Raw genomic sequence first — 22,904 nt, forward strand, 5'->3', positions numbered from 1 at the left:
TCGTGTTATAAGATGTCTGGCACATAGAGCAAAGATGGTGATAGACTGCTTGTTTCCCTTTATATTCTTAATATCACTCCACATCATAGGTGTGTTCACCAACAGACTCTTAGAAAACATTAGATCTATCCAGAAGAGGGATCATATCAGAACTATTTGGAAAAACTATGAATATTTAGTCAGAAAATTGAATATGGATGGGCAACAGAAGAAAGAAGGATTATCATTATAGTGTATGACTTACCGAGGAGAAATTGAAGGCCCTTATATTGACCTCATAGGAGGCATATTTGGATTCAGATTAGGTAAGATTACTTCATGAGGATTTTAATTTACTATATATTAAGAGATAGAAAACTTATTGTCAGGAGCTTCAACTTGGGTACAGGAGTGCATTAAGATATATTTAAGGCCCTTTTCAAATTTGAGATTGATTCTTCAGATATACTAATAATTGTGAATCACAGTGTGATTATGTCTGTAGATAAATAAAGCCCCATGGAAATAAAACAAAAAGATTTTTGGCATGAGGAATAATCTTTATAGAGTATATACCATTTGAGTTGAACCTTGAATGGTAGGATTTGGGCTGTAACAGTGGCCACCTCAAACTGACAAATGATGTCAGTATGTGAGGATTCCAATTACTCAAACTACAGTTTAGATACAAAAAGGTGGAATTTTATTTTTTGTGTATGTGTATTAACGTATAATGTATTATTCGCCACAGGGATACAGGTCTGTGAATCATCAGGCTTACACATTTCACAGCACTCACCATAGCACATACCCTCCCCAATGTCCATAACCCAGCCACCCTATCCCTCCCCCTACCTCCCAGCAACCCTCAGTTTGTTTCATGAGATTAAGAGTTTCTTATGCTTTGTCTCCTTCTTGATCCCATCTTGTTTCATTTTCCCCCTCCCTACCCACCACAAGCTCCTGCCCTGTCTCTCAAATTCCTCATATCAGAGAGATCATATGATAACTGTCTTTCTCTGATTCACTACCTAGCTTAGCATAATACCCTCTAGCTCCATCCATGTCGTTGCAAGTGGCAAGATTTTGGTTTTTTTTTAAAGGCTAAATAGTATTCATAGTGTCTGTTGGTCATTTGGATATATTCTTTGCAGAAATATCCGTTCATGTCTTCTGCTCATTTCTTCATTGGTTTATTTGTTCTTTGAGTGTTGAGTTTGATAAGTTCTTTATAGATTATGGATACTAGCCCCTTATCTGTTGTCATTCCAAATATCGTCTCCCATTCTGTTGGTTGTCTCTTGGTTTTGTTGACTCTTTCCTTTGCTGTGCAAAAACTTTTGAACTTGAAGAAGTCTCAATACTTCATTTTGCCCTTGCTTCCTTTGTCTTTGGTGATGTTTCTAGGAAAAAGTTGCTGCAGCTGAGGTCGAAGAGGTTAGGGCCTGTGTTCTCCTCAAGGATTTTGATATATTCCTGTCTCACATTGAGGTCTTCCATCCATTTTGAGTCTATTTTTGTGTGTGGTATAAGGAAATGGTCCAGTGTCATTCTTCTGCATGTGGCTGTCCAATGTTCCCAACATCATTTGTTGAAGAGACTGTCTTTTTTTCATTGGACATTCTTTCATGCTTTGTCACAGATTAGTTGACCATATATTTGAGGGTCCATTTCTGGGCTCTTTCTTCTGTTCCACTGATCTATGTGTCTGTTTTTGTGCCAGTACCATACCGTCTTGATGATTACAGCTTTGTAATAGAGCTTGAAGTCTGGAATTGTGATGCTGCCAACTTTGGTTTACTTTTTCAACATTCCTCTGGCTATTCAGGGGTCTTCTCTGGTTCCATATAAATTTTAGGATTATTTGTTCCATTTCTTTGAAAAAGGTTGATGGTATTTTTATAGGGATTGCTTTAAATGTGGAGATTGTTTTAGGTAGCATAGACATTTTCATAATATTTGTTCTTCCAATCCATGAGCATGGAACATTTTCCCATTTCTTTGTGTCTTTCTCAATTTCTTTCATGAGTACTTTAGAGTTTTCTGAGTACAGATTCATTGACTCTTTGGTTAGGTTTATTGCTAGGTATCTTACGGTTTGGGTTCAATTGTAAATGGGATCAACTCAATTTCTCTTTCTTCTGTCTTGTTGTTAGTATATAGAAATGCAACTGATTTCTGTGCATTGATTTTATATCCTGACACTCTACTGTTTTCGTGTATGAGTTCTAGCAGTTTTGGAGTAGAGTCTTTTGGGTTTTCCACATAAAGTATCATGTCATCTGCAAAAAGTGAGAGTTTGATTTCTTCTTTGTTGATTCAGATGTCTTTTAGTTCTTTTGTTGTCTGATTGCTGAGGCTAGGATTTTTAGTACTGTGTTGGATAGCAGTGGTGATAGTGGACATCCCTGCCCTGTCCCTGAACTTAGGGGAAAGCTCTCAGTTTTTCCCCATTGAGAATGATATTTGCTGTGGGGTTTTCATAGATGGCTTTGATGATATTGAGGTATGTACCCTCTATGCCTATACTGTGAAGAATTTTGATCAAGAAAGGATGCTGTACTTAGTCAAATGCTTTTTCAGCATCTATTGAGAATATCATATGGTTCTAGTTCTTTCTTTTATTAATGTATTGATTGATTTGCAGATGTTGAACCAACCTTGCAGCCCAGGAATAAATCCCACTTGGTCATGGTAAATAATCATTTTAAGGTACTGTTGGATCCTATTGGTTAGTATTTTGGTGAGAATTTTTGCGTCAGTGTTCATCAAAGATACTGGTCTATAATTCTCCTTTTTGATGGGGTCTTTGTCTGTTTTAGGGATCAAGGTAATGCTGGCCTCATAAAATAAGTTTGAACATTTTCCTACTATTTCTATTTTGTGGAAAAGTTTCAGGAGAATAAGTATTAATTCTTCTTTAAATGTTTGGTAGAATTCCCCTGGGAAGCCATCTGGCCTTGGGCTCCTGTTTTTGGGAGATTTTTGATGACTACTTCAATCTCCTTACTGGTTAAGGGTCTGTTCAGGTTTTCTATTTCTTCCTGGTTCACTTTTGGTAATTTATATGACTCTAGGAATGCATCCATTTCTTTGAGATTGTCAAATTTGATGGTGTATGGTTGCTCATAATATGTTCTAGTAATCGTTTGTATTTCTTTGGTGTTGTTTGTGATCTCTCCTATTTATTCATGATTTTATTAGTTTGGGTCCTTTCTCTTTTCTTTTTGATAAGTCTGGCCAGGGGTTTATCAATCTTATCAATTCTTTCAAAGAACCAGCTCCTAGTTTTGTTGACTTTTTCTATTGTTCTTTTGGTTTCTATTTCATCAATTTCTTCTCTGATCTTTATTATTTGTCTTCTCCTGCTGGGTTTAGTTTTTGTTTTGTTTTTGTTTTTGTTTTTTTTCTGTTTTTCTCCAGCTCCTTTAGGTGTAGGGTTAGGTTTTTTACCTTTCTTGTTTCCTGAGAAAGGCTTGTATTGCTATGTACTTTCCTCTGAGGACCACGTTTTGTGTCACAAAGATTTTGAACCATTGTGTTTTCGTTTTCATTTGTTTCGATGAATTTTTTATTTCCTCTTTAATTTCCTAGTTGACCCATTCAATCTTTAGTAGGATACTCTTTAGCCTACATGTATTTGAACTCTTTCAGACTTTCCTCTTGTGTTGATTTCTAGTTTCAAAGCATTCTGGTCTGAAAATATGCAGGGAATGTTCCCAATCTTTTGGTGCTGGCTGAGACCTGACTGGTGACCCAGGATATGATCTATTCTGGAGAATGTTCCATGTGCCCTAGAGAAGAATTTCTATTCTGTTGTTTTGGGATGGAATGTTCTGCATATATCTGTGATGTCCATCTGGTCCAGTGTGTCATTTAAAGCCTTTATCTTCTTATTAATCTTTTGCTTAGATGATCTGTCCATTTCAGTGAGGGGGGTGTTAACATCCCCTACTATTACTGTATTATTGTTCATGTGTTTCTTTGATTTTGTTATTAATTGGTTTATATAATTGGCTGGTCCCATGTTAGGGGCATAGATATTTAAATAGATGTACTTGTTGGACAGACCTTTTAGGTATGATACAGTGTTCTTCCTCATCTCTTATTATGGTTTTTGACCTAAAATATAATTTATCTGATTTAAGGATGGCCACCCCAGCTTTCTTTTGATGACCATTAGTGTAAATGGTTTTCCTCCCCCTCACTTTAAAATGGAGGTGTCTTTGGATCTAAAATGAGTTTCCTGCAGACAGCATATCAAAGGGTCTTGCTTTTTTTTTTTTTTTTTATCCATTCTGATACCCTGTGTCTTTTGATTGGGGCGCTTCACCCATTTACATTCAGGGTAACTATTGAAAGATATGAATTCCATTGTCTTGCCTGTGACTGTTACTGTTCCTGTTGTCTCTGTTCCTTTCTGGTCTGTTATTTTTAGAATTTCTCTTTGTTTAGAAGACCCTGTTCAATATCTCCTGTAGGACGGGTTTGGTGTTTGCAAATTCTTTTAGGCTTGTTTCTTTTTTTGTTTGTTTGGTTGGTTGGTTGGGTTTGTTTAGTTGTTGCTGTTTTTTGTTTGTTTGTTTGTTTGTTTGTTTTTCGTTTTGTTTTGGTTTTGGGTTTTTTGTTTGTTTGTTTTACCCTGCAAGCTTTTTATCTCTCCTGTTTTCAATGACAGCCTGGCTGGATATAGTATTCTTGGTTGCATATTTTTGTCATTTAGTGCTCTGAATATATCATGCCAGTCCTTTCTGGCCTGCCAGGTTTGTGGATAGGTCTGTTGCACATCTAATATTTCTACCATTGTAGGTTACAGACCTCTTGTCCTGATCTGCTTTCAGGATTTTCTCTTTGTCAATGAGACTTGTAATTTTTACTATTAGATGATGAGGTATTGAACTATTTTGACTGATTTTTAGGGGTGGTTCTCTGTGTCTCCTGGATTTTGGTGCTTGTTCCTTTTGCCATAATAGGGAAATTCTCTGTCATAATTTTCTCCATTATGCCTTCTTCCCCCTCTTTCTTTCTTCTTCTGGCATCCCAGTTATTCTAATATTGTTTTATCTTATGGTATCACTTATATCTCATATTCTTCCCTTGTGGTCCAGTAGTTGTTTGTCTCTCTTTTGCTCAGTTTCTTTATTCTCTATCATTTGGTCTTCTATTTCACTAATTCTCGCTTCTGCTTCATTTATCATAGCAGTAAGAGCCTCCATTTTTTATTGAACCTCATTAATAGCTTTTTTTTATTTCAACTCGGTTAGAGTTTATTTAGTTTTTTTATTTCTCAGAAAGGGATTTTAATGCTCCAGAAAGGGATTCTCTAATATCTTCCATGCTTTTTTCAATGCCAGCAAGCACCTTAATAATTGTCATTCTGAGTTCTAGTTCTGACATATTACTATTGTCCATATTGTTTAGGTCCCTAGCTATCGGTACTGCCTCTCTCTCTCTCTCTTTTTTTTTATGGTGAGTTTTTCCTCCTTGTCATTTTATCCAAATAAGAACAGATCATTGAGAGCACCTGGGTGGCTCAGTGGGTTAAAGCCTCTGCCTTCAGCTCAGGTTATGATCCCAGGGTCCAGGATCAAGTCCCGCATCAGGCTCTCTGCTCAGCAGGGAGTCTGCTTCCCTCTCTCTCTCTGCATGCCTCTCTGCCTACTTGTGATCTGTCTCTCTGTCAAATAAATAAATAAAATCCCCCCCCAAAAAGAATAGATGAATGAGAGAATAAAATACTTAAAGGGTAGCAATAACCCCAGAAAAAAGGTACACTAATGAAATCAGTTGAGTCCTGAAATCAGGAGAAGAATAAAGGGGGATAAAAGAAAAAAAAATATGTAAATTTTATATATATAAATATATATATATACATATATATATGTATGTATATATTAGACAGCTGAATTGAACAGAGACACATCTTTGCTTTTGGGAGTATTTTGGTCTATTAGAAGAAACTAACCCCCCCCCCCAAATTTTAAAGAAAGAAAAACTTTATACATATATATATATATATATATATATATATATATACACACACACACACACAAACACAGACAAATACAAATAAGGGTATCACGATGAACAGATGGAATATGACTGTAAAGATGAACGTTAAAAATGATTCTAAAAAAGAATTGATAAGATAAAAAGTTGGTTGATAAAAGAAAAAAAAAAAAGGAAAGAATGTGAACTGGCTGGAGACTAGAACAAAGCCATGCACTAGATTTAGTGTATATTTTGATTTATTAGAAGAAATTATATCCCAAAATTTTTAAGAAAAAAAAACCTATATTTATACAGAAAATAAGGTTAAATACAATGAAGGGATAAAATATGACTCTAACAATGAAAATAAACATATTTTTAAAAAGGTATTGATAAAATAATTAAAAATGTTAAAATAGGAAAGAGGAAAACAATTTAAAAGTAGAGTAAGAAAAAAAAAATTAAAAATAATTTAACTTTGAAAACTAAAGGATCATGAGAAGAAAGCCATGAATTCCATGTGCTGCTTTCCCCTATGTCTGAAGTTCAGCAGTTCTCATTGATCGGTTAACTTGGTCTTGGCTAGACATTCTTGCTGATCTTCTGGCGTAGGGGCCTGTTGCAGTAATTCTCAAATGTCTTTGCCTGAGATCAAATTGCATGGCCCTTGCCAAGGGCCAGGCTAAGTAATCTGCTTGGTTTTTTTGTGGTCTCGGGAGCTTTTGTTCCCTAATGATTTCTGTACAACTTTGGAGGGTGGGAATGAAAATGGTGGCCTCCCAATCTCTGGCCTGTAGGCCCCACTGGGCCCACTCCCCAATGCACCCTCTGAGAAAAATAGTCAATCCCTCCCATCTCCCTGGTCTCCAGCCACACTCCAAGCTCACCTAGCCTATGACTGAGCATATTTATCTCTGGTGCATAGCCCCGTTTGTAGGCTCCAAACCTAGCTGATTCCTGTAGCAGGCTCCTGAACTGCTCTTCCTGGAAGAAGAAGGTGAGTCTCCCCAGATTTGCTGGTTGTTGGGTCACTGCCTGAAGAGCAGTGGCCCGACAGTGCCATGGATCACGATTTAAGGTAATCCTGAGCTGAGAGCCCACTCCTCAGCTCCGTCTCCGCAGCCGGCTTCCCCACTCTGATACTTGGAAGCTCTGCCACACATAGACACCCCTGTTCTTTTTGTCACCCCACAGGTCCTGAGACCACACTGTCCCCATGAGCACTTCACCCACCGCTTGGCCTCTGGAGCAACATCCTTCAGAGCAGCAAACTTCTAAAAGTTACAATTTTGTTCTCTGCTGCTCTCTCACTTGCCAGGAGCCTGCCCCTAACCCTGCAATCTATCTTCCCAAATTGCCTTGGATTCACTTCTCTGCACATCCTACTTTCCAGAAAGTGGTTGGTTTTCTGTTCTTAGAATTGCTGCTCTCCCTTCTTCTCTCTCCTGTTGTTTGTAGCTGTACAGAGTGGTTTGATAACTATTTAGCTTAATTCCTGGGATCTGATGATATTTAGGTCTCTAGTCCACGATCCTGCTCCTCCTCCTAGAATTTTCATTTTCTCTAAAATATATTTGGTCATCTTCATGAAATCTCACTCACTGATATAAAGGGGAAGATAAAAATATATTTTTAGTCTAATATAGGAACCTAGATTCAATCAATATTTTAATCAATATTTTATTTACCCTTTTAGAGTAAAGTCCATCTTTTTAGGTTAGATCCTTAGTCTTTGGGGTTTTTACCTTTTCCCCTACATATTATTTCACATGGTATTTGGGAATATCGGTAGAGGAGAGCTTCCATTACCTTGAAGCACTGAGACAAAGGGTCACTGGATTTGAATGGAATGTCTTTTGCCTCCTCTGATTTCTGTGGTGATATCTCTTGTATGCCTTATTTCTTCTGGCCTTTCACTTGAAGTTGCTGGCTCGAGAAACTCATGGCCTATATTTTTTCAGTTTGGTCAGGGGCCTGGTAGACATCTCTAAGACTGACGTCTTTTTTTTTTTTTTTAATACTTTAGACATCCCTAGTCTAGAAAGTCCATTCTGCAGTTTTTGCTAGAATATTATTTTGCATTTTAGAATCAGCTTTCACAGCAGGCTGACTAGATCTCAACTCAACTACTTCCTGAGTATACAGGAACTTTTAGCAGTTCTGGAAAGTAAATTCCTGCCCGTCCTCTGCCTATGATGCTTTGTTCAAGGTTACTTGAATGTGGTCCCCCTCAGCCTGGCCAGGTGATATCATCCCAAAGATCTAAGAACTAGGACAGAAATTTCTCTGTCCTTGAGTTTTCCCATACCTATCTGGATATTTTGAAAGCTACAATCCCTCATCTCACATCCTCAATGTACAAGTGAGTAAAAACATTCCTCGTTGTCATTCCTTAGCTCTTCTACTTCTTTTCCATTATTCTCTGAACCAAAAAGAATAGAATTTTCCCTACTTTACCTACCTCATAGCCATCATCTTCCTCATACCAGTCTCTGGCTTAAGCCTTTATTGTGGATTGGGATAGCTTGTCTTCACTGTGGGATAAACTAGATTGTTTTGACCACTAGGCCTAGCCTTGGTATGTTAAGCCATAAACAAATCTATATTTTATCTTTTGACAATGCATTGATTTGAATCCTAACAATTTATTTGAAAAGATATACTATGCTGAATGTCAAAAGTGAAATATTAACTCTTAAGTTAATTATGTAATAATCTAAATCCTTAGCAGAAAGATGCTTTGGATTGAAAAGGTCTTATACCCAAAGTCACATTAATATTTTTTAAAACATTATCCCTTCTTCCTATTATACAAATATTCTGGCCTACAAATCTGATCATGCTAACTTCCCCTTTAGAGCCCTCCCATAATTTCCTGTTCCTTTTAAATAATTTTTTAAAGGCTTTCCTGACTAACCAGACAAGGTTAGAACCCCTGTGTTTGCTTCACAAGTTTCTATGATTCCTCTTTCATAACACTCACCATAATTTTCCTTTTCCAATGTTTGTATTTCCTAATAGATTTGAATGCAAAATTTCCAACATCTAGCATATTGTTCAAGGACATAGCAAAAATATTTGTGTGAGTTATAGCTTTACTTATACATATGAATTATATTTCTCACCTGTAAATCAATAAATTTGTAATCTACAGAGTTCCTTTTGAAATTTGTAAATGTGATACTACTCTGAAAGACGAAACTACTGTGGCTTAGCTGACAATATCAATTTCTGTTTCTCCAGAGCCAGGTTTTTAGAACACAGGAAATTCACCAATAAGTGCCATCTTGTCATATTTCTTGACAAGTAATAATTTATCCTTTCCCTGGGGACACCCCCTACCTTGCCACAAGAATTCTCTCAAACTATAAGAAGGAGATCCATCTTCATTAATACCTAAGTTGATAATGAGGATATTTTACTTTAAGATACCCAATTATCTTCCACAGATTTTTATCAACTTGCAGTTGTGCCAAGTTTCCTCACAGGCTTATTTTACCTTAAGCTGGTCGTTCTGTTTTATGAGGCTTCAATTAACTAGACTTAGTCATGTTATGGCTAGAAGGATGTGACTAGAAAGGGTAGCATATAGCAATCTGTATGTAAATTGTTACTTTATTGGATAACATTTATGTTTGAAATTGGAAAATCAATAAAAAGGAACTTTAATTTCCAGCAAGCATATACACTAAAAAAGGAAGAGACTGGGGCAGGCACTCTTCTGATTCTAAGATAGCAACACGACTAAAAACTATTCCAAAGACTCAAATGGCAAGAGAGGTCAACAGGCTGTGACCTATATCTACTTTATTTTAAAAACATTTTCACCACCACTAAGTGCATTGCAGAATACTAACTGCCATTAAAAAGAATGGGCAGACAAATTTAAGGTACGTTGAGAAAGTAGATTTTCCATTAAAAAAGGATCTTTCCATATCCATGAAGTCAGGTACTGTTCCCCACCCCCCCTTCACTGGAGCCCCAAACAATGCCCCACAGAGTAAACATTTAATACTTTTTTTGTTAAAGATAGGAAGGAAGGAAGAAAAGAAAGGAAGGAAGGAAGGGTGGATGGATTGATCGATCTAGCTTGACTGAAGGCTGAAAGATTAGTGGTTGTCAGTCCGAAGCATACGTGCTGCTTTTCCAGCAGGCTGGCATCTCCTCATTCCCTCACCTTTCTGGCAGTTCTGAATTCCCATGTTTGCCCCTCCTTCGGGCTGACCAAAATTGTGTCCATAAACCTTGACACTCCTCAGTTAATCCACTCATCTCTCACAGAGACGCAGCTGTTTCTGAGAAATGCCCGGCGGAGCAAACACGGGCCTGGAGGGGAGTAGCTCTAGACCTCGAGTGGGAAGGCAACCCGGGAGCTCCGGAACAAGGATACAAAGGATCTGGACCCATATTTTTCCAATCCTTCATAAAAACCAATCTGCTTCTTCTCACCTCCCCGTGCAGACTCCCCAGAGCCAACCTGGGCGCAACTGACCCTGTGAAGAGGGGAAGGACAAGAAACCACCCTCACCAGAAAAGAGGGCGAAGCCAGCACACCATATCCCACAGCAGCCCGCCGTTTCCCGGCGCTCGCCGCCCGACACTCCGCGCTGGGGTTGCGGTGGCTGAGGCGTGAGGGCAGCAGGGGGCGCGTGCGCGTGGAAGGGCGGGGAAGGAGGAGCGCCGCGCGCCAGCAGGTGGGCGCGTCCTCTCGCGCGCGTGCGCGCGCCGGGCCTTTTCCCTCACGTTCCCCGCGCTACGCGTCCCCTCCCCGCTGGGAGCGCGCGCCTCCCGCTCTCGCGTCGGGTCCCCTCTCGGTCTCTCCGAGCCTCACAGTCCCCGCGGCTCCTGCCTCGGCCGTCCCCTCGGCCTCGGCTCTCTAGCCCGGAGGCTCAGCCTCGGCCCCTCGGAGCCGCCTCCCAGGCCTCCTCCCCCTCCTTCCGCCACTTCCTACCCTTTCCCGCCCTTCTCTCCCACCCCGTCCACCCGGAGAGCCTGGATACGAAGCAGGCGGGTTTGAGAAGGGAGTTGGAAAAATGGAGGTGCCGCGCCTGGATCATACCCTCAACAGCCCCACCAGCCCCTGTGAGGAGGTGATCAAAAAACCTCAGCCTGGAGGCCATTCAGCTGTGCGACCGGGACGGTAAGAGCGACGGGGGCTGTAAGGAAAGGGGCCGAGCCCGCGGCCAGTCGCCACGGCCGCCCCGACTCTGCCTACCCTGCTCGCCGGGGCATCAGGGTCTTTTGTTGTCCCCCCTTCGAAATAAATACAGGTGGGCTCCTTTCCGCTCATCCGCCCTCCCCTCAGACGCTAGAAACAAAAGGACCCCGGGGCTCGCTCGTTGGCGCGGAAAGTCGCGTTAGTATCTGGCCGCGGCGCCCCTGGGCGTCCTCGCCCGCCTGGTCCCGCTCAGAGGAGCTGCCCGGGCGAGGGCGCCGTTCCCGCCTGCCGCTTCTGCCCCGGACGAGGCGTTTCCGATGGTGCCGCAGCCCGGGGCTCCAGGGTCTGTCTACCCGAACCAAAGGGGAAATGCCCTCTGGGTGCTTTTAGTACCCCCTTCTTTCCCCTCTCCACCCGCACACGCTAGTTAGCATTCTCAGCCCAGAAACTTATCATTTCCTTTTTTAAACCTTCCCTCTTTAGATCCCCCAAATTCATTAGCCTTTTTATGCTCTCAAATGGGGGGGGAGATGACGGTTTTTCAGTGAAGGGGCGCCGGGGGTGGTGGGGAAAGAGTGCGTTTCAGCACCAAGGACAGCCACAAGCTTCGCGGCTTGGGGCTGTGATTCAGAAACTGCCAAAAATCGGTAAAGAAGTGGCCTAATATATCTGCTGTGGTGCAGAATATGTGGCGAGTACTCACCATTGTGTCTTGATATTATATAGCTTATTCTATTGGTAAAGTTGGCAGTCTCCTAAAGAAGGAAGTGATCGAACACAGGTTTGAGCGTTAAAGAGATAAGCTAGTACTGTGTGCAATATGGGCAGCTTGTAGTGCTTCTGTGTTATATGGAGTAGTTCAAGAGTCGGTGCTATTTCAGTGATGTAGAATAAAACTTCATTTGTAAAAGAGTCTCTGATTAATAGTTGATTGGCCAAATAATTGTAAAATTGAGCATCTGACAAAGGAAAAACAATTTACTTGTTGTCAAGATGAGTCTGAACACTTTGGACTATTAATGGAATCAGTGATTAACAGTGTATAGAGACGATGATTTAAAAATATTTTTTAACCAAGGTTATGTAGAAATACTAGTGTGCTCACAATAAGGTCAAAAAATTTATCAGTATGTTATCCAAATAGGGAGCAGAGGTCTTGTTTCTAAAGTCATTCAAATAACTTGATTAGGTTGCTGTATAATATAGTTTAGGTTAACTGAACACTGAATTCGTGTTTATTAATAACACAGAATAATTGACCTTTGACACAGAATAATTGACCTTTGAAGCCAAAGCCACTGTAAAGGAAAAGGTATAGTATTGATAAATAATTACTCTTGCAAAAGCTGTTTATAATTCCTTTATCCTTAGGTCACCATAGTAATAGGTACACATATTTATAGCATCTTAAAAAAGTAATCATTTTGATAGTCCATATATAAATTGGCATTATTAAACTATAGAGATTATTTTTAATATACCACATATGAAATTTTATGGGTTTTAGTTTATGCTTTTGTGAGATGACTTTTTCTGGTGTTACTATTATAAATGTTTTGATTTTCCTATATTGGTTTGACAGAAAACCAAGAATCTAGTAAAAGTAGATTTCATTTTCATTTACTTTAGTGATTTATCAAAAGCTTATTACTGTAGTTATTGGAAATAACTGCAATTCATTATTACTCCTCAGAACCCCATAATCTTAATACTGAAAATTGCGTTTACCACATTTTCAAAGATACCAGGGGAAATAAAGTTGCTTTTTTTTTTTTTATGAAGTTTACAGAATTAACGGTAACAAAAACTAGTGCTTCATTTGTGTGGTTTCTTCTCGTAGAGTAGTAGCTATTTTATTTTGGTAATATTTTTTAGTTGTTTCACTTCACATTATGAATCCTGCAAAGTGAACAAATTATGTAACATTTAATAGGGGGGTGCTGGCACTTAGCAGTATCCATGAAAATAAGTTATTTGCAGACTTCTAATGATTCAACATCGATTAATAGGGTTTCATTTTATAAAATACATCAACAAATACAAAGAGCTAACTTTTCTATTAAAAATATTAGAAATTAGGAATAGCTTGTGTAAAGATTTTATTAAATGTCTAACTTTTTATTTTGTGACTCTACATGTCAATTCCAGAATTAGTTTTTATTTTTTTTGCAGAACAATTTAAAAATGTTGCATTGAGTTTGTCAAGCAGACCTTATTTATCATAATCTTATATTGAGAAATACTCAGCTAGGTATTATTTACTCCCTTCACTTCCTCTCAGTCTCAGTATTTTCTTTCTGTTTATGTAACAGAAAGATTAAGACGTGGCAGAAGATCTGTTATATGCTCAAGTACATAAAAAGTGCTAAATTTTCATAATTTTATGGTCATAGAAATACATTTATTTTGTTTGCTCTTTACTGTATTCTACTATTAATCTGGTATTGGAAAAAAATGAGCACAAATTTCTTGGAAGTAGATAGAATGGGAAATATAATACTACTGTTAAATATATGTTTCCTTTTACTCTCTCCACTTAAAGATGTTTTTAATTTTATAATGTTTCATATATTTCATCAATTAAGAGTTGTAGCTGCTGGTAAATTGTATGCCTCTCTTATGTTTCCTTGGCTTTTGTATGTTTTTTCATCCACTTGTTATTTTCTTATAAATTAATCCATTTACATAATTAGCAATAATTCACAATGTTTCCTTTTTTAATAGTTTCTCCAAATATTTAACAGTTGGAAGAATTTGGAATAGAATCCAAGTGGTCACACAATTGGATTTTTTAATTAATCAAGAGGGTTCTTCTACACAGATGTTATTTCATGTGTACTTTTATCCTTGACATGTGTGCTTTAGTTGCTAGTTTATGGTCTCTGCCTACCTGTCACTTGTAGTTCCAAATGAGGATTCTGGATAAACTTCTACTAGGAAACCTCTGAATGTGTGCTATAGATCTAGTACTTTCTGTAATCTCTTTTCAAGTAAGAGAGTGTTTCTGTTCCTCCTTCTCTGCTGTGTTGAAGTATCCTCAAGTTGCATATATGATCTATTTTAACTGTAGATTTTCCAAGGAAGTTGAAGGAAAAAAATAATTAATTGCTGATTGGGAAGCATTGATAATATGGGAATCCATTTCCAGTTTGTTTCTTCACATAGATACTTCAGACTGTAAATAACTTGTGACAAGACAGAACAGTACCCAATCCCACACACAGCATTCTACATTACTTCTTTTCATTTTTCTTAAAATCATATATAGAGAGAGAGAGGAGAGAGAGAGAGAGAGGTACACACACACACGTGTGTGTGTGTGTGTGTGTGTGTGTATTTATATGTATATAAAATAACTCAAAGTTTTCCTTGCTGAAAGGGAAAGATTTATGTATATGTTGTTTTACATTTGCATCCAAGTCCTCTGCACTCTTGTTATAATAGCAAGGAAGAAAATACAAAATTAATTTGTTGTATAGCACTTAAATCCACCCTAAGGCTTCCTACATTTAACAAGTATTATTTCCATGATCATTTTATGACTGCCTAGATATGGTTTATGGAGTTTATGATATTATTCAGCAAGGGAATACATTTTAAGGAAATTGCATAGAGACCTGACAGATTTCCATGTCTTTGTGTCTAACAATAGTTTTATGAAGAAAAAGAAAAAAATGTTTTCTCTTTTTTACATATTTAAAAAAAGATAAATTCCTTTTAATTTTGACTTTATCGTATCAACTTAAATTAGAAATCAGTTATGACTTTTTTATGCCTATTGATATATGAGTTAAACAAATTTTAACTTTGGAAATACAACACAGAAATGCTTACTAGTTAGCACAGTACTGTATTAGATAATCCTTAACGACATTTTTCTGAAGCAGATATCTAGGAAGAGTACCCATAACTGTTACCTTTAATAGTATAAGAACACAGTAGTCATTGCTCCGTCTCAGTGACATTCATATGATAGTGGCAATAGCATTTTAGAATCAGACACTTCTGACAGAATATTGGCTCTTGATAGATTCATTACATTAAGCAAGTTACTTAACCTGTCTTTAGTTTTAAGCTTTCTTATGCAAAATGGGCATAATGTCAATCCTGTAGGATTTTTAAAATAATTACATGGAGTATTTTCTATCATTTCTTATAATTCTTGACACAAAATGATTATTATTGTAAATGGACTGTTTATAAGAATTATTATTGTAAATGGACTATTAGTCTCCACATAACATCTTGAGTGCAACTACTGGTTTTTCTGGGGGTTTTTTGGTCCAACGGTTAGATCTTCGTTTTTTATTTCAGTTGTGTTTTGTTTACTTAATAAAATCTTTTAATGTCACTGCGAATTCATGAGTAGACAATGGAAACTGTAAATTCTGAATTAATAAAATAGTTAACTTTAAAACCACAGTTACAGTACTCTATCCTTTACTTATATTTATCTATCCATCACTAATATCCTTGTCAGCCTTAATCCTAAAAGCTCTTTTCAGCTTCTACTTCAAACCTGCTGTTTGCTGCATTTCATGTGCTGTGTGACCTTGATAGCTGCTTTGGGTAGGTATTTGTATCAGAACCTTCTGTTCTTGATTTAACATTTTTTTCTTTATGATTTTTTTTCCCCAAGGATAGATGTGTACCCGCGCATGAGACCTCTGGATTCATTTCTTTGACCCAGATAGGACAGTAGAGATGCTGTAAATTTTTACTTAGTGAGTATGGAACACAACAAAAATAAAAGAAAAACTAAAAGAAACAAACAAAAAGCTTTAAAGTCATCAGATTATGTTAAACCAATTCGTATTCTTGGTAGGGGTTCTAATTCATTTCCAGAGAAGATGAAGTTATTAGAGTGTAAGTCACATCAAAGGATATGTGACCAGACTCCCTCCAGTGGTAGAATAACTGATTTAAGTAGTAACACTGGCAACTTGCTTTGTTGCCTAGGTAAGCCAATCAGAAATTCACTCTGTAGAATATTATCTAGACAACTTCTAACTTACTTGGTTTCTCACTTCTGATATTCCCCCTCATTTAAGCCCAGTCTAGATCTTTCCTTAACTTTATGTGAGTATAGTTTACGGATTATTTTTATATATTATCTTGGACTTCAGTAATAGTAGCTGCTGTATCAGTAAGGATAATCCTTCCAGTTTCTGATTTCCTTCTCTGCCCCTAGTAAATGCATTTTAGTTTTTACTTACAGCATTTGTCTCTTTCGTGAGTTTATTTTCCACTTCTGTTAAATTTCTCTTTAGCATATTTTATTGCTATTATACAGTGGTTAAATTGTCTTTTTAAGCAGGCTCTATTTTATACACATACATTTGAGAAGTAAAATCAGTATTTGTGGAAGACTTCTAGTAGAAATGTATAGAAGCATTGAAGAGTTTTTTTTTTTTTTTTGGTCTCAGTCTCTGTCTTTTTTTTTTTTTTTTTTTTTTTTATAAACATATATTTTTATCCCCAGGGGTACAGGTCTGTGAATCACCAGGTTTACACACTTCACAGCACTCACCAAAGCACATACCCTCCCCAATGTCCATAATCCCACCCCCTTCTCCCAAACCTGCATTGAAGAGTTTTTAACAGGAAAAAATAGATAGGCAGTATCAGCATGTTCTGTTTATGGAAAGATAGTGAGTGGCAAGGGTATAAAAGAAATCCAAAAATAATTATAAACTTTGTTATTGAATTTTCAAGCAATACGAAAAGTGATAAAGAGTAATTTTAGGATTTTAAGTCTGGGTAATCAGAAGTAAAGTAAAAAGAACATTTATATTAAGACATTTGGAATCTAACAGTAAGAGACTTCCTTGGAAACGGAAACATTTAGCAGTTTATGTTCCGAGGAAAGGAGTTCTAGAATAATAAAGATAATTGTTCATAGAACTATATATTTCACTGGGAATACTAAACTAAGTGGAAAAGGGATGATTAGGGTTTGACTCCAGTTTTAGAGTGACTTCTGATCACCCCTTAAAGGAAAGAGTGATTACATGCTGGAGAAGGCCAACTTTGAACTCTAAAGATGAAATAAATCTACATTCCAGGTTTGTTTAAAAAAAAAAAAAAGGTAGACAAGATATCAGGATTTTGAAGTTACTCCATAGATATGGGTTGAACAAAAAGAATTATAACTCTGAATTTTATTGTAGTTTTTTTCGTGGTATTATAACTATTTGCACCAGGTTTGTAGTTCATTTTAAAAGGGTAGGGTGGCTCAGTGGGTTAAGGGTGGCTCAGTGGGTTAAAGCCTCTGCCTTTGGCTCAGGTTATGATCCCAGGGTCCTGGGATCGAGCCCCACATCGGGCTCTCTGCTCAGTGGAGAGATCCTCTCTCTGTCTCTGCCTGCCTCTTTGCCTACTTGTCTGTCAAATAAGTAAATAAAATCTTTAAAAAAAAATTAACAAAAAAAATATATAAGGGTTTTTCTGTCGAGATTTTTGCCTATATGCTGTTTGTTGTAGTGGTTGTGGCAACTAGTGTAAATAAATCTGACTTTTTGTTTTCTATAGCCTGTAGGAGTGTTGCTATCTAATAATAGTATGAAAAGTTTATAGCTTCTTTAGACATACGCTGTTAAAGACAAAGCACAAAAATTTTTTCAATATACTTACTTTGATTTTCTTGAAAAATAGTATTTTGTTTTATCAACTTGAATGTTGGTGAATCTGTTAGTCTTTAAAATTTTAAAAGCTGATGATAAATGCAAACAAGAATGGCAGTTTTTTTGAAGTTTTGTTAAATAAATATTTTTTTCTGCTTCATTTTATCATTTTATTTTTTTTTATTGTGTTATGTTAGTCCCCACATAGCACATCATATATACAAACAATGAATCATGGAACACTACATCAAGAATGGCAGCAGTTTTTTAATATTACTACATGATAGGTTATACCTATGGTATAGAAGAAGCATCAGCAAGTTACAGTCCTTGGGCCAAATTGAAAACCTACTGCCAGTTTTTCTAAGTAAAATTTTATTGGAACAGACCCATGCCCATTCGTTTATATATTGTCTGTAGCTGCTTTTTTGCTACAAAGGATGAGTAGCTGTGACAGTAGACCATATGGACAGTAGACCATATAGCTTACAAACCTTAAAATATTTAATTATCTGGTCTTTTACAGGAAACATTTGCCAACTCCTAATGTAGAGGGATAAGAAAATAAATTAATCTTTATTAGTAAAGACTAATTAATCTTGAAAATACTAAAAGAAGAGTTTCTGAAAAAAATTGTATAATCATTCTCTTTTTATATAAAAACATTCTGTTTTTACTGGGGTTTTGAGATACTGCAGGTCAGGCAGACAGCTGTATAGAATTAGTCAGAGATGCCTTTGGGTCTAATGAGCAGTGAAAGAAACAAGCCCTGATTTTAAGTTAAAATCTAGTTTTCATGTAAATAACTTTAGAAAGAAATACTAGTTATGCATTAGCATTTCCAGGCACAGTTATAATTCTACCAATAGATAAGTTTTAAAGTGTAAAAGATGATGATGTGAACTTTGAGAAATATGGATAGTTGTACATATTACAACAATTTATGTATATATTATATTCTTCCTTGAAAAGAAAATTCTCATTGAAAAAGAGTCAGGTTTTTTTTTTTTTGGAGTCATGGTCTTATTCATCTTTCAAAAATATAATAAAATGAATTATTAGAAAAATGAAATTTAAAAGATCCTAAAAGATTCAACAAACGTGAAAATCTCTATCAAATAAAGTTTCCAAATGCTTAATTCTAATTTTTATATTTATCTCATCAGAGCCTCATAAATAGTTTGTAGACCACACTTTGAATAAAACACTTTGATAAAGGTAACCACACTTTGAATTTAATGACTGGAAGATAGTACCATTCTATTGTTCAATGATTAATTTTTAGTTACTAAACTTATTGAGTTTGGTTGTTTCCTTTTGTTCTTCTACTTGTATATAATTTTTTCTATTTATTTGTGAGTATTCTAGCTTTAGGGTCTGTGTTAACAATAGGAAAAAAATGAATGAATGTAACTTGAATCATTGCATTTAAAGGATTTTCTGGCATTTAGGGAGACAATAAATTTAAATAGATAAATAGAATAACGTGATAATATTATAAGAGAGTGAAGAAGAGAAAGTTAATCCTGTCTTGAATCTCTCAAGATAGCTTTATGGAGCAAGCAATATTATTTTCTGTCTATTACAAGAAAAAAAAAATTTGCCAGGAGAAGTGGGGTAAGGGCATTTCTGGTTGAGATAAGAGCATATATAAAGGCATGAAATCATGCATGTTCTAGCAATACATCGCATTTAGTATTGATGGAAAAAAGAAATGTTCCTTGTGGGAAAATAAGCTGAAAACTAGTTAGGGCTAAATAGCTTATGCCATGATTAGGAGTTTGGAATCTTGTTAGTAGATTTGAAACTTTCTAATTTTTAGAGAACCCTTTTAACAAGTAAAATTAGCTTTTAATTAGTGTACATCTATTCTATAATTTCAAACTGAACAATATTTTTCAATAAAGTCCGTCAATGAGAATAGTGAGAAATTAAAATTATTTATACTTGGAAGTTACTATTTTCTGTCAGCCTCAACATTCACTTTATTTCTGTATTTTATTTTTATTACATTATGCCTAGGAAATTCTGGTTCACACAGATAAATCATGATAATTGCTAATGTTTTTCAGCTCATTTTGCTTTCTCAGGATACTCTTCAAATAAACTGATTCAGACTTAAATAGAAATAGGAAGTTTTTTTTTTCAAGTTGAATCAAAGAGTAAGTGTTCCTTTTGGAGGGAGATGATGGACTCTGTTCATTAGTCAGTTCATTTTTTCATTGTTCAGTGAGAAAATAATGTATCTTGTAATTCTCTGAGATATTTTTGGTACATTTTTTTTAAGTTCATACCTTTGTGCTGATCTCTTAAAATTTCAGAACAGTTAAATTTATTTTACTTGCATGACTAAGCTTAACTCTAAAGATCAGTTTCATTAATGACAATTTATCTGCATTTATAAGCTTGGTACATTGTGACTGTATTATCAAATTGAGTTTCTTCATTAAAGAGCTAGATAAATTGGTTTGCTCATTATATTTAAAAGATGTTTATCAAAGGTTTATTTTTCCTTTTTTATTAAAATATAGCTGTTATACATTGTTACAGTAGTTTAGGTGAACACCATAGTGATTACAAAACTCTATACTTTATGCTATGCTCACCACAGACCATACAATGCTATTACAATACTATTGACTATATACTTTTTGCTGTACCTTTCATCCCCTTGACTTATTCATTCCATAAATGGAAACCTGTACCTCCCACTCCCCTTACCCATTTTGCCCATTCCTATCTCCTCCTCCCCTCTGGCAACCATCAGTTCTCTGTATTTATGGTTCTGTTTCTGTTTTTTGTTTGTTTACTCCTTTGCTTTGTTTTTTAAATTCCACATGTATGTAAAATCATATAATATTTGCCTTTCTCTGATTTATTTCAGTGAGCATTATATCCTCAAGGCCCATCCATGGTGTAGCAAATGGCAAGATCTCATTCTTTTTTTATGGCTGAGTAATACTCATATATATATATCACATCTTCATTGCCCATTCATCTATTGGTTGACACTTAGGTTGCTTCCATATCTTGGTTATTATAAATAATGATACAGTAAACATATGTATGCACATATCTTTGACAAGGTGTTTTCACTTTCTTTGGGTAAATACCCAGTAGTGGAATTATTGGATTATATGGTATTTCTATTTTAAATCTTTATCAAAGTGTTTTTATTTTTTTATTTTTATTTTTTAGGATTTTATTTATGTATTTCATAGATAGAGATCACAAGTAGGTGAGAGGCAGGCGGTGGGGGGGAAGCAGGCTCCCTGCTGAGCAGAGAGCCTCGATGCGATTGCGGGGCTTGATCCCAGGACCCTGGGATCATGACCTGAGCTGAAGGCAGAAGCTTTAACCCACTGAGCGACCCAGGCGCCCCATAAAAAGTGTTTTTAAATTAATAAAATATTTCTTGTTTCTTTTGGAGCATTTATATCTTTTTTCAGGATAGCTGCCTAAATTTGGTATGAAAAATGAATTTTGAAATTTCCTATTCCGGTATTATAATTAGCTTGGGAAAAAACCCTTCAACTTAAAACTATTTTGAAATAGCTTAATGTCCAATTCTTATTAGTAAACAATTACTACTTAATGAAGCTGGCAATAGCTTTCATAGGAGCTACCACTCCTGAGATTTTAAAATTTTTTTCTACTTTCCTTTATATAGTTATCTCAATATTTCTGACAATCCGTTGATCATGAGTTAAAAAACTGACTTAGACATTAAAATTTTCTTCTCCACTGTGTGTTACTTTATCATTCTTAAATTTCTCTGTTTGAAAAACTTCTACAAAAGTAAGTAGAGAAGCCTGCCACTTTCCTATTCTCATGCACTTAAATTGGAAAGACTTTACATAATCTCAACATTTGAATTAATCAACTGTATGTGGTGGGTAATTTTTATTCTCTTGTTTTCAGACATATGCCAATGTTTTATTTCAGTTTTTTTGGTAACAGTTTACAAATTTAACATATTTGTTGCAATGTCAGAAATGTCAGAAAAAAGTTAAAATAAAAAATCTTGGCTGTGATTAAACTTGAAGTGAGAGATACAAGAAAGGAGTTGTTACTGATGGCTTGATTTGCCAAATTTGGAGACTGGGTGTATTTTGAAACCAGTAAATAAAGTAGTTTGTTGGTTGGAGGGAATATGAAAGAGTGGCCTTGATAATAAACTATTAAAACCTTTTTCTGGACAAATTAGGTTTCAGATGCCTGTGCAATACCTAGAAGGAAATGACCAGAAGACTGTTAAGAAATGTCCCATCTGTGTCTCATAGGCAGAGTGTTTGAGGATAAAGATGGTTTTCTGGGTTTTTGTTTCTCCTTTGGTTTTTTTGTAGGTTTTCTTTACTTTTCCTTTGTAGGTTTTCTTTACTTCATCCTCTAGTCAGTCCTTTAGACCTATGTCAAATTCTTGAACTGCTCATTAGAGTAAGTAAATTTGAATGCTGGTCTCTTTTATTTTTGGTGTCTAAAAAGAGTATTTGAAAATTAATTACCTTTGATATAATCAAATTTGGGTTGGGTGTGGTTATTTGAGGCAGTTAACATGGGAGAAATACAATTGGCCTAAACTCTGCACTTGATAGATTTTCTCTCCCTTTATTTTGACTAGAGAGGGAATTAAGTATATGATAACCTGTGTTTACTGTGGAAATATGCTAGAGTAATTTTTCCCTCTTTGGCAACATAGTCTGCAGTGCATAAAATAAACAAACTATTGGAATTCAAATTAGCAGAATAATAATGATATTGTAGCCCAAAGAAAAAGTCTTCACCAAAGGTATTTCTAAGGCTTTCATGGTCAATGTATATTTCCAAGATTTTCTGTTGATTCGAATCCACTAATTTTAATGTGTTCTAGGGTTTTTATTGAATGACTAGCCTAAATAGGATATAGTCTTACTTACACTTAATTTTTGTGTGGTGTTTTTTTGCAGATTCTTTGTATGTAAGCTTAGATAAACCTTTTGTTTTTAATAAATATAGTTTTTGTAGCATAACTTTTTCAAGGCTGAGTGTTTGAGCCTATTTTCCTTTGAGCCTATTGTCCTGTACTTCATAATCATTTGAAGAAATTTTTTTCATTTTCTGCCTGAAATATTAAGACTTTACAATTTTAGTTTTCTGACATATAGAGTCCTTTT

General features: G+C 36.0%; 1 protein-coding gene across 1 annotated transcript in view; it reads left to right on the plus strand.

Annotated features, from left to right (window-relative positions):
* Positions 1 to 10,686: 10,686 nt before the first annotated feature.
* Positions 10,687 to 22,904, plus strand: part of PHYHIPL (phytanoyl-CoA 2-hydroxylase interacting protein like) — an 89,907-nt gene continuing 77,689 nt past the window's right edge. Inside the window, 2 exon segments of the mRNA XM_032312413.1 lie at positions 10,687 to 11,066; positions 11,068 to 11,110. Coding sequence (XP_032168304.1) covers positions 11,004 to 11,066; positions 11,068 to 11,110 — 106 coding nt within the window. The 5' untranslated portion in view covers positions 10,687 to 11,003.

The sequence above is a fragment of the Mustela erminea genome, chromosome 14 (assembly GCF_009829155.1).
Source record: "Mustela erminea isolate mMusErm1 chromosome 14, mMusErm1.Pri, whole genome shotgun sequence".
NCBI classification, from domain to species: Eukaryota; Metazoa; Chordata; class Mammalia; order Carnivora; family Mustelidae; genus Mustela; species Mustela erminea.